The sequence below is a fragment of the Formica exsecta genome, unplaced genomic scaffold, assembly GCF_003651465.1.
Source record: "Formica exsecta isolate Colony F162 unplaced genomic scaffold, ASM365146v1 scaffold483, whole genome shotgun sequence".
NCBI lineage: Eukaryota > Metazoa > Arthropoda > Insecta > Hymenoptera > Formicidae > Formica > Formica exsecta.
This window is the reverse complement of record NW_021852065.1, coordinates 3,762-15,560: the sequence shown is the minus strand read 5'-3', so window position 1 is coordinate 15,560 and position 11,799 is coordinate 3,762. Positions and strand designations below refer to the sequence as shown.

The window sequence follows — 11,799 nt, the reverse complement described above, 5'->3', positions numbered from 1 at the left end:
AAATGTGCGGATATTGAACGGCTTCTACAATCGACTGAAATCCCATTGCGGATTCAAGATTTGACATTCGAAGTGGTTAAAATATCTGATTCGAATATTATAAAAATAGGATTATCCAATAATTCTTTATATAAGAAACCGCCAACTCTATTATATTTATCCGATTTTGAAAAATGCATAGATCATATGTATTATTGGTTATGTGAAAATACTCATATTCTTAATGAAAAATTCAAACAATTTGTAACTGTTTTACAATGTAATAATATCGCTAATGTATGCGACGCTGCAAAAGCGATACATGAAACCCATACAGCACACAAAGATTGCATACATATTGTAGCAATCTTTCACCGCAATATTGCAACTTTGCAAATTCACTGCAAAATGTTGCTGCATCATTGCTGTGGAATTGCAGCAATGATAAAATGTCCGCTTTCAGGAAGTTATAGAATGGTTAAGATCATATTTAAAGGATAGAACACAGCAGGTTCAATTTAATAATAAATGGTCTAAATTAATGACCACAGAATATGGAGTACCGCAAGGATCTGTATTAGGACCTTTGTTATTTATAGTATATATAAATGATATAATAAAAATCTGTCCAGAAGGATGTAGTATAAAAATGTTTGCAGATGATACGTTAATATATGTAACTGGAGAAAGCAGCGCGGAATTAGAGAGCAAAATGAATATGGCATTTACTATAGTAGAAGAGTGGATGAATATAAATAAGTTAAAAATGAATGCAGGAAAAACGAAATATATGATTGTTAGAAGTATAAGAAAAGAACTGCGAGGTAATATAACATTGAAATGTTTGGATGGAACTGAGATTGAACGTGTGGAAATAATGAAATACCTAGGCATAATTATTGACGATAGACTACGATTTAAGGACCACTGTGATTATATGCTAAAGAAAATAGGTAAAAAAACGAGTTTTTTTAATAGAATAGGTAATTATATATCGGCATACACTAGATGTATTGTATATAAGACAATTATAGCACCTCACTTTGAGTATTGTGCGACGCTGTTAATTGATATGGGAGAAACACAGCTGAGTAAGTTGCAAAAAGCACAAAACCGGGCCATGAGGATCATCTTGCAATGTGATAGACATACCAAAGTGGAGCTTATGCTGCAAGCGCTGCAGTTTATGTCCATAAAACAGAGGCTATATTATAATGTGTGTATATTTATTTTTAAGATTTTAAGGAACATGTTACCGGAGCAATTAAGAAATAGATTAGAAATTGTGGGAAATGAGAGTGAAAGGCAAACACGACAAGCTGGGGATATTGCAATAAAATATCGCAGAACAAGGAGTGCGCAAAAGAGTATGTTTTACGAAGGAGTGAAAATGTATAACGCCTTGCCAGCTGAAATAAAGCGGAATGAAAGAATTGTGCCGTTTAAGCGAATGTTAAAGGAGTATATTGTAATTAATGTAAACTAGATTTGTATTACAAATAGCTGAGAAAGCTAATAAAGATCAATCAATCAATCAAAATCCCCCTCTCTCTCTCTCCCCCCCTCCCCCTCCCTCCCTAAATTATTTATCTCTGAAATATATTTAAAGATTTTTCTTACAGCATTGTCATCTGCTGTAGGTTTAGAAGCGATCACTACGCTCTCAATTACAGCTTACACCGCTGCAATTTGGTTACAGACCCTTCTTGCTCTTGTGGCTTTCCCATTCAAGACGCGGATCATATATTCTGGAGCTGTCCCCACTACCACGCACAAAGGACGTCACTTCTACCCCAGCTGAACAAACTCAAGAAAACTCCGCCATTCAAGATACAAGACATTTTAAAAAAAACCTTCCTCCGGGGTTATTCACGCACTCCGGGGTTATTCACGCACTACACTCCTTCCTTAAATCTTATAATTTATGCATATAGCCTGACTCTCCTCCACTCTCCTACTTTCTATCTTACTCTTCTATTTTAACCAGTTATTGGCCTGAATGTCCTGATCACACTTTAGATTAGAAGTGACCAAATAAAAGGAAAGAAAAAGAAAAGAAATTTGTCTTACATTAATTAATGAATATTTCTTGTTATTTATTTGCAAAAATTATTTTATTTTCAATCGCGCGCTAACTCTACATTTGAAGACCATATTGTCCCGATATTTTTGTTGCAGAAAAATAATTTCCGAAAAATGGGCCAAACTATTGTAAGATTACAAGATTAATTATAATTAGTGCAGTGATTTTGAAATCATTTGTTTAATCTATCTAAGTACTAAGAATGAGGGCACTTGGTTTTTAATTTACATCATTGGGAAGAGGTGTGTGTCCATATTCACCGATAGTATACATCTTATATATTTCATTTTCAATTAGCAGCATTTTTAAAGCCAATGTCATTCACAAAACACCCATTTTATTGTCATAATACATAATACATGAAAGCATCTTTCTCTTTTTATTCATACAATATATTTTAATACCAAAGATATATTTTACATACTGTAGAAAACAACAATAAATAACAATTATAATATATACAATTCTAAGTAAAACTTAAATTAATCTGGTAAAACATAAGTCTTTTATTAATTCTCACAAGTGACAAAACAATATAATAGACTAATGAGTATAACTCTATTATGCAAGATACAAAATCCATATGGCAAACAAGAGATTAATTCTTATATTTAGAATGATAAAGATAATTGTATTCTTTTTTAGCGTATTGTATTATATCGATCTCTTTTACTTAATTAGAGAGTGAGAACTTTGATTATTCTTCATAGAATGAAATTAATACAAGAGATATACATGTAAACTTGTAAAATGTTTTGCAGTATAATATGAATGAATTAAATATCAAGGGTGGATTAAAGGCAGAATGTATGCACAATGAAGAGTTTTGATGGGCACATATAAAACGATAATTATGATAAATGGCGGTGAATTAAATGATTATATGCATATCTCATAGCCCAGCGCGCTCGTCCTTTGTGTCTGAATCCTGGAGTGAGAAGGATTGCATTCACTGAAACAAATTTTACACGGTATAATATCAGATGCAATGCCAAAAAAAAAATGCATTTTTTGTATTATTACCTATGATGTAAAGTAGAAGCAAATTGTTGACTGTGTTACCAATCCATGCAAAGAGAATAAGACAGAGGATTGTTGCACTGTAGTACTGTGTTGAGAATAAAAAAAGCTAAAGTAATTTCTTAGTTTTTAAATGCAATCTATATATAATACATCCAGTTAATCTCGTAGTATCGGCAAATTAATTTTTCGTGAAACTAGAAAACAGTAAGAACTCTTTCTTTTATTACATAATTGTGATAAAAAAAAAATAAAAATATATTTTGCATCTCATTAATTATATATTAATTCTAATGTACATTTGACAAATAACAAGTTTTTATTTACAGTTTTAGAATTTTTTTATATGATACCATATATATCTCATATGATGGTAGACATTGATCTCTCGATACAGGACAATATCTAATAATTGTACAAATATATTTATATACTTCTAGTACACGAGCGATTATAGTAAAAGATGTAGCAGATCTATTAATTATTACAAAGAACACTACCCTACAAATATACTTTTACAAATGTGATTATTAGATATATAGTCAATGTTGAAATACAAATATAGTTTTTTCTCAAAAACTATGCAATCTATCAAAGAGGAATTATTTCCAAGTGTTTTAGATGTCTAAATCTTTCCTTTTAAAGAAATCGTCTATATTGCTTATATATCCATGATTCACTGGACATATAGAGTAAATTAAAGATGACGCACACTTACGATATTAGGACGATCATGTCGAATTTTCGAGATGCACATCCATGTGCCTTGTATTTGTAGTATAGTGGTCGAGAGATTTTGACAGACCTCAATCAGCTTCTTTTCCTTCTGTCCTGTCCAACTCTGTACGTTGCACAAGATTGAGGTCAAAATCGGCGCAAGATAATCAACAAGAGCAAATATTAACAGACATACAGATATCATCGTCAGTAGGGTTGGTTCTAGAATCCACATTATACTGTAATAGGAGAAATATTACTATTTTAACAAGTCTATATAGGATAGCCCAAAACGACTTTATATAATCTAGTATATCCTTGGCTAATTTAGAAATATATATAATTTTTCCTCATATCAAAAATTATTATAATTTCTTATAACTTTCTGAAAAATTTTCTAATATTGTATATCTTTCTTTATAGCTAAAAATTATAAATTAACACGATTCTATATTATAAAATCTATTCATATAAAATTAATAAAAGAGCACATTGTCGTCGTTTTTCTTTTTTTTTTTGTAATTGTTAGAAATCTGTCTCAAAGTGCCTTGAGCGATTTTCGTCGAGGGAAAACCAATTTCAAATTTGGATTGGATAAAAAATATATAACGAAAAGAATAATCAATAATTTTGGTGAATTCTAAAAAAAAAGATATAGTTTTCGATTATATAAAAATTATTTAATTTACCAGAATATCATTGTTACAAGTCCGACAATCAGCCCAGGGTGCCAGCTACGTTCCCATAGCAGAATGGAATTCAAGGGCAGTATTATCTCTCGCCAGCATTCCATCTTACGCTTTAGTTGTTTCATGTGCTTTTCCTAAGATAATATTGCACTATCAGCAGGCGAAATTGAGTCTTATTGTCATTGATTTTTTATTACATACCAAGTATAAAAATGTTATTTAGAGATTATAGAGATATTTTTGCATCTGTCAGTCGCAATTCTCAATCATATAATAAAGTAGATGTAATTAATTAAAGCTAGTTTACCTTTTCGATCGTTCCATCATCCGTCATTGTGTGAAAATTCGTGATATAACAGCGGCGTTTAAGCTTACTTCACCACAGCGATTTGAAGAGGGGGAAGGAAAAGATGCAGGATGCAGTACGCCGCAAAGCTGCGACGCGTAGAGTTTTAAGTCGTCAAAGATTGTAAGAAAAAGAATTTTGTTTCGCTGGAAATTCGTATCCGTAAAGTCTATCCACGTATCATCATCTCAAGATGCGCGTAATGTTATCGAAAGATAGCTAGATTTGCTTTTTTGGGATCAGCGACGCCGACAAGCCGTACGTGCGAGGTGCGTCAAAAAAAACAAGCGCAAAACGTCAGAGGACGGGTCGAATCCAGGGGGCATAGAGAGAGAGAGAGAGAGAAAGTGACGATAGAATGCCAGGAGGAGGAAGAGGGGAAGGGGAAGAACAACAATCGACTTCTAGCTTCGAGAGTATGGTCGAATCTGGCACGCGATTGGCTGTCAGCTGTCAGTTTAAAATGTTGGTTATTGCGGACGATGCCGTGCTAATGTTGTGACGTTAAGCGTTTTCCTACCTTACACCTTACACCTTACACTGCGCGCTCGAAAGTTAGACAGAGAACGTGTGGTTGCACGCGAGGCCTGGCCGAGATTACGCTACAAGCTTTCGGCGATTATGGCTGCCGCCGTAAGCTCCGTGAGTATTCGTTATTAGTTACTGCAAAGCGAAAACGCATTTATTCATCGCGGTGGCAATACGTCGCGCGACGTCTTGTTTACCTGTTTACCTACCTACCTACCTACCTACCTACCTACCTACCTACCTACCTACCTACCTACCTACCTACCTACCTACCTACCTACCTACCTACCTACCTACCTACCTACCTACCTACCTACCTACCTACCTACCTACCTACCTACCTACCTACCTACCTACCTACCTACCTACCTACCTACCTACCTACCTACCTACCTACCTACCTACCTACCTACCATCTACGCTTTATAATGCGCACGCTTCGTGCTGAAATGTTCGTGCCGCATGTGAGACCGATACCGCGAATCGTACGTTCTTGCAGAATGTGGAAAATTTGTCGCCGCAAATTATTCGCCGGGTGGCCAAGGAGATGGCAGAATTGGTCGCGCAACCACCCGAGGGTATTCGTGTCATTTTGAACGAGGCGGACGTCACCGATATTCAAGCTGTCATCGAAGGCCCATGTAAGATTGATCGACCTTTCTTGGCTTCTCGTGCTTTCTCGGTCCTTGATTATCGTCCGGTTATGGTTGATAGATTCTCGGGACGAAGCATCCTTTTATCGACCATAACCTAATCTAATCTAAATAAATTCAATCTAATTCTAATCTAATCTAACCCACATCTCATTCATTCATATTGAATTTTGTGCTTGTGCAAGTCTCAATTATAATTGATAAAAAAATATGATACATACAGGGTGATTCTAAAAGTTATTAACAAACTTTAGGAGCGTATAGAGGAGGAGCAACGTTTGACTGGGAATCCATGCTCTTCAAAGTAATCCTGAGTCAATACAAATCTGATTTGACGTCGCTTGATTACTTCTTTTGGGGACATATCAAAAGTCTCGTTTACAAGATACCAGTGGACAACCCAAAAACACTTGTAGTCAGAATACTTGCAGCATTTGACATGATCCAGGAGATGCCTGGGGTATTTGAGAGAGTGTGCCAGAGTTCAACAATGCCTGCATTGAATATAGTGGTCGCCACTTCAAACACCTTTTGTAATACTGTACAGTATTACTGTGTTCATGTAACCTTTGCTTAGTTATTAAATTTTGTACAAATTAGGATTATTTCTTTCATTAGTATGTTGTCCATAATGTAGTTCCTTACATTCAAAGACTTGTACCGACTCAGAGTTACTTCGGAGAACATGAGTGCCTACTTGAAAGTTGCTATATTTCGACCTCTCTATACGCTCCTGAAGTTTATCAGTAACTTTTAGAATTACCCTATAAATAAGATTAATATATCTGGACGCATTTTTCTTCTTCTAATAGCTGGGACTCCGTACGCCGGTGGTTTCTTTAGAGTTAAATTAGCTCTTGGGAAAGACTTCCCGCAAGGACCACCAAAGGCTTATTTCCTCACAAAGATTTTTCATCCCAATGTAGCAAAAAATGGCGAGATATGCGTCAATACTTTAAAAAAGGATTGGAAACCAGATCTCGGAATACAACATATATTACTGGTATGTGATTATGATTAGATCACATTGCAAATATTTGCTTATTATTTGTATATTTTGTTCCTAGACTGTAAAATGTTTGCTAATAGTGCCAAATCCTGAATCTGCTTTAAACGAGGAGGCTGGCAAATTGCTTTTAGAAAGTCACGATGAATATTCAGAGCGAGCGAAAATGATGACTGAGATACATGCACAGGTAAATGTTTTATCTTGAAAATTAATAAGGCTTTCTTTAATTTCACTGATATGAGATTATTTGATTTCTTTAGGGAGGTGGAAAAGGTAGTAAAGTGGGTCTGGAAAGTTGTGCCTCTTCGGAAAGCGGAGGACCCCTTCCAAAAAAACATGCAGGTGATAAGAAATTAACAGCGGAAAAGAAAAAAATGTTAAAAGACAGGAAGAGAACACTGAAAAGATTATAAAAATAAATCATTATTTATCTGTCTTTTGTAATTGAAAATATTGGTATATGGGGTAATGTTGCCTCGTATTGTATACAATTATTATTGCATAGTAAAATTTTATTATCTAAACATGACTGATCTTATTATTAACTATGATATATAGAGAATTTGATATTTCTAGTATGCAAAAACACGAGAAAAAGAAAAATTGATCTACATTTTGTGGAACATGAAGTACAATTCTGTAGCAATCTCTATAATTGCGGGCTGAATTATAGTAATAGCCTTTTCTCTATGCTATTAGCAAATATTTTTACATATGTACAAAATGATATATGATTAAGTAAAATAAAATGTGTCTTCGCATAATATATCTTGAGTGTTGGTATTTTTTAACAAGAATTGTGAAATAAATGTGTACATATATGTATTCACATTTTATCCACGTTTTTTCTAAAATTTAAATATCTTTTTATTGAAAATGGCGTGCACATTTTTAAGTTAAATCTTGAGATATCTATACATTTCAAATTATGGAATATAACAGTAAGTAAGATAGCGTCAAAAGAATCATATGTTAAGAATTCTCTTTAGGTAGGTAATAAAAACTTTTTTACTTCAAAAATAATCTTTTTTTATTAAGAGTATCTTTCATTAGTTTTTCTTCAGTCTTGCACCACTTGATTGCAATTTGTACGCTGCACGATTAAAAATGTTTACATTTTCTTACATGTCCATCACTGTGTAATTAAATATATTATCGGTATGTGACTAGTTAACAGTACACGTCACAGCCTTAATCCACTATAAGTTATGCACTAAGCACAGTTATATAATGCTTATTTATATATTAAAGAAAAAATCCACCAAATGTGGGTTACAAAAATATCTTTTCTCGTCGTTCATATTCTAAGATCAACCACTACCCTAAATGGGTATAGTAAACAAGTTTTTGATACTTGACACTTAGAATAGAATCAGATTGTGAGGGCTAGAAGCACATTCTGTACTTTGATAAACAACAACTTTTCGAGATGCATCTCATTGTATTTTTCATCTGATGAACACACACGCACGATAGTACATACAAATCCATACAGTCTTTACAATTATAAGTTTGTTCTTTTTTAACTTTCTTATTGTATCACATAAAAAAAATCTATGAACGTCTATGAATGATATTTGTAGAGATTGTGTAAAACTAATTTAACCAATTTTCGAAAGAATCGTCAAAAATAAAAACTAAAAATTAATGAAAATTTCTTTACATTTTACTAGAAAGAGAGAGAGCGACATATATGTATGTATGTATACATATATATCTTGATATAATTGTATTGTATGCTTCATGAAAATAAGGGCAACAATGTGTATTGTGTTAAGTCAATTTGAACAAAATCTGAATAGAGTAAAGAGAATTTTGTGACATTGTTACTTGACTTCCTTCACATATGCTTCTAATTCCGCATCTAATTCCTCAGCTGTGGGTGTCTTTGTCGCTTGTCGAGTGCCTCCTCTACCTCCACGCCGACCACTCCCACGACCTTAAATTTAATAAAATCATATATATATATATATATCTGAAAATTATTCCTTGGTATAAATGTGTGTTGTAAAGTTATTATTTAAAATATATTTAGTGGTCTTTAATCATATAATAATATCATATGATTAAAAACGCTATCAATTTTACTTTTAGATAATTTAATTGCATAATTAAATTGCATTAACAAATTACCTCTGACTGATCCTGTGCCACGATTCCCCCTGAAACGGGTCTGAGGTCTCTGTGTATAACTAGTACCACTTGGTCTTGGACCACCACGGATAGAAGTGACTGGTAATTCAGAAGTCGCGACTTGTATGTTCATTTCCCGACCTGCCGACGTACATCATACATTGGAATAACGAATGCAAAACATATTCATGCAAATCATAGTTCACAATAATCTCTGCAACATTTTCTCTAATGTTGCCCCATGTATTGCACAACTTTTGAAAATAATCAAATAAATAATGCTCAATGCTTATGTTGCAAGATATGAACTGGAAAAAACTAGACAATTAAGAGATATCGATATTTAAATATAGATGCAATTTTATAATTAAAAAAGATTTAAAGACTGAACACAATTGTGCATATTTAGATGCATACCATCTAGAGGTACTCCATGATATTGTTTCATCGCTTTGATAGCATCCGCTCGTCTTTCAAATATGACATCTGCAGAACCTAGAGAACGACCTGATCTATCATAATGTACTGCTGCCGATTTTAAAGGTCCAAATTCACTAAATAATTCCTAAAACATATTAACACAGCAAATTAGAATTCTCTGCGTGAAATTTTCTGTATGAAAATATGTTAATTAAATCTATAGCTATGAAAATTGATACATTGAGCATCAAGTGTTCATATCGATAAAATAATTATTATCAATATCTTTTTGCAAATCTGCACATGGGTAAACAAATTATATAGATTTTATATAGACCAATCATATGTTTGGTTTGTAATTTTATTTAGGATACTGAAAAAACAAAAACTACTGTATGTACAATATCTTTTAGTACCTGTATGTCTGAATCTGATACGCCAAAATCAAGATTTGACACCAAAAGTTTGGTTGTTCCTGCATTGCCTATTATACCACGACCAACCTTTTTTACACCATCAAACATGTCATGTTTCCAAGCGCTGTTTACATCACCCTATACAATAAAGTATAAATTTTATTGAAGATAGAGAAGTTGCTCCTATAAATTATATTCTCTTTAAAGTAGAAAAATTTTTATATAATTCCTAACAAAATGTAGTTTCTTTTTTTGTCAATATTGGATGTTTGATTATAAAGAAAATTAATGCCAAAACTTGAGAGAGAGAGAGAGAGAGAGAGAGAGAGAGAGAGAGAGAGAGAAACGTGTTGTGTAAAATAATTAAAAAAGTTTTGCTATAAAAAGTGGATTCTATATTTATTTAACGCACACGCCCGCGAGTATTTGTATAGAGTTTATTCAGCGAGCCGATTCAATACAATGTTAAGTGAATCTTTATAGAAATGAGCATTTTGAAACTATTCCATTTCATGATATACACGTAACCGACGCATACGTGTACATACGCATATACATACGCATATACATACGCGTGCGTACTAACACACAAGTTGGACACATACCATACGCGCGCGTGTGACATATACGCGCGTTACATATATTTCGGGAAAATTCAGTAGAGGAAAGCTCGATGAAATACTCGATGAAGTGCTCATCATTTTCTTACCCTCGTGTATGGCAAAGAGCTACGTGCAATACCGCCGCGATTGCGTCCTCGCATGACGCCACCGCCGACCCTTTGCGCCCTACGTGCTCCTCTACGGGGCGAATTGCCGGCGCCTCTGCCGCGTCTACCGCTGCCTCGTGCCCTAGACCCCTTAGTCTGTTTGATGATGTCGTCCAGACTCATTTCTATCTTATCCACCATCTTCATTTGTACGATTCGCAATGGGACGTAACTACCGCGTAAGAGAAACACCGAGGTAAACCAACCTCTCCAACTGTCGTTTTTCGTGATGGCGGCGGAGCAAGCGGTGAAACGAAAACGAAACCAAGAAACAGCGCCGCAGAGCAATCTGGGTACTCCGATCTGCTGTAGCGGGATTCAGTAACTTGTTATCGACAGTTTTCGGTATCGTTAACTGGCGACAGCCAATGGCAAGGACAATTCTGGTGAAAAGCGCAATTCTTATAGGCTATCGCTCGCTAACGACAACGATAATCGTCGCTAAGATATTTAGAGAATCCCGCTTGGAGCGCTATTTTGTACATGGCTACCGATAGCTGTCGGATCGGTAAAGTAACGACAATTGTCGCTTGTATGACCGACAACTATTGGTCGCGTTCAGCAGAGAAAACCGCTTAGTAGCAATCGAATGTGATTGGTTCTTACTTTTAGAACCAACGAATCAACGTCGAGTGTTGACAAGACGATAACTAAGCGCTTTCTCTGCTGAACGCGGCCATTGATATAGCTAAAGCAAAATTATTCTGTATGTTATTTATAACGACAATTATCGTTGTAATCGACGGTCATCGGCACAATTTTATCAATATTGTACAACCATAATAAAAAGTTAAAAGGAATATTTTTCAGCCAATAGCCTTAAAAGTATATAAGAAAGTGCATATACGTGAAACAATAAAATGTGTGAAATTTGTAAATATGAACTTCCAGCGCCAACTTATTTCTGGTGCCTGGAACTACATGGCCACATCCATTTTCGGAGCCGATAAAACAGCCGATTGGTTCATGTCCGTGCTACATCCACTTTTCGATTTTGGTTCATGTCCGTGCTACATCCACTTTTCGATTTTGGTTCA

The 11,799-nt window shown here is 34.5% G+C and overlaps 3 protein-coding genes across 6 annotated transcripts; 1 reads left to right on the top strand and 2 right to left on the bottom strand.

The window, feature by feature from the left end:
- Nucleotides 1–2,382: 2,382 nt before the first annotated feature.
- On the bottom strand, nt 2,383–5,157 carry LOC115241418 (ADP-ribosylation factor-like protein 6-interacting protein 1). 2 transcript variants are annotated; one of them, XM_029817169.1, is made up of 6 exons: nt 4,796–5,157; nt 4,489–4,622; nt 3,996–4,038; nt 3,801–3,923; nt 3,086–3,170; nt 2,383–3,014 (listed from the first exon to the last, which is right to left on the bottom strand). In XM_029817169.1, exons 1-6 carry the CDS (start codon nt 4,820–4,822, stop codon nt 2,914–2,916), a joined length of 513 nt encoding a protein of 170 aa, XP_029673029.1. In that variant the 5' UTR covers nt 4,823–5,157; the 3' UTR covers nt 2,383–2,913. The 2 variants fall into 2 exon arrangements, with proteins under 2 accessions (XP_029673029.1, XP_029673027.1); XM_029817167.1 differs by having other exon boundaries at nt 2,387–3,014; nt 3,801–4,038.
- An 85-nt stretch (nt 5,158–5,242) lies between these two features.
- On the top strand, nt 5,243–7,790 carry LOC115241417 (ubiquitin-conjugating enzyme E2 S). Of its 3 annotated transcripts, none has more exons than XM_029817165.1 (5): nt 5,243–5,476; nt 6,270–6,548; nt 6,828–7,018; nt 7,083–7,211; nt 7,285–7,790. In XM_029817165.1, the coding sequence occupies exons 2-5, from the start codon at nt 6,308–6,310 to the stop codon at nt 7,435–7,437; spliced, it is 714 nt and encodes a 237-aa protein (XP_029673025.1). In that variant the 5' UTR covers nt 5,243–5,476; nt 6,270–6,307; the 3' UTR covers nt 7,438–7,790. The 3 variants fall into 3 exon arrangements, with proteins under 3 accessions (XP_029673025.1, XP_029673026.1, XP_029673024.1); XM_029817166.1 differs by lacking the exon at nt 6,270–6,548 and adding an exon at nt 5,862–6,003; XM_029817164.1 differs by lacking the exon at nt 5,243–5,476 and adding an exon at nt 5,863–6,003.
- A 655-nt stretch (nt 7,791–8,445) lies between these two features.
- On the bottom strand, nt 8,446–11,031 carry LOC115241416 (THO complex subunit 4). Its single transcript, XM_029817163.1, has 5 exons — nt 10,703–11,031; nt 9,994–10,131; nt 9,575–9,722; nt 9,158–9,298; nt 8,446–8,963 (listed from the first exon to the last, which is right to left on the bottom strand). The coding sequence occupies exons 1-5, from the start codon at nt 10,907–10,909 to the stop codon at nt 8,851–8,853; spliced, it is 747 nt and encodes a 248-aa protein (XP_029673023.1). The 5' UTR covers nt 10,910–11,031; the 3' UTR covers nt 8,446–8,850.
- Nucleotides 11,032–11,799: the final 768 nt, after the last annotated feature.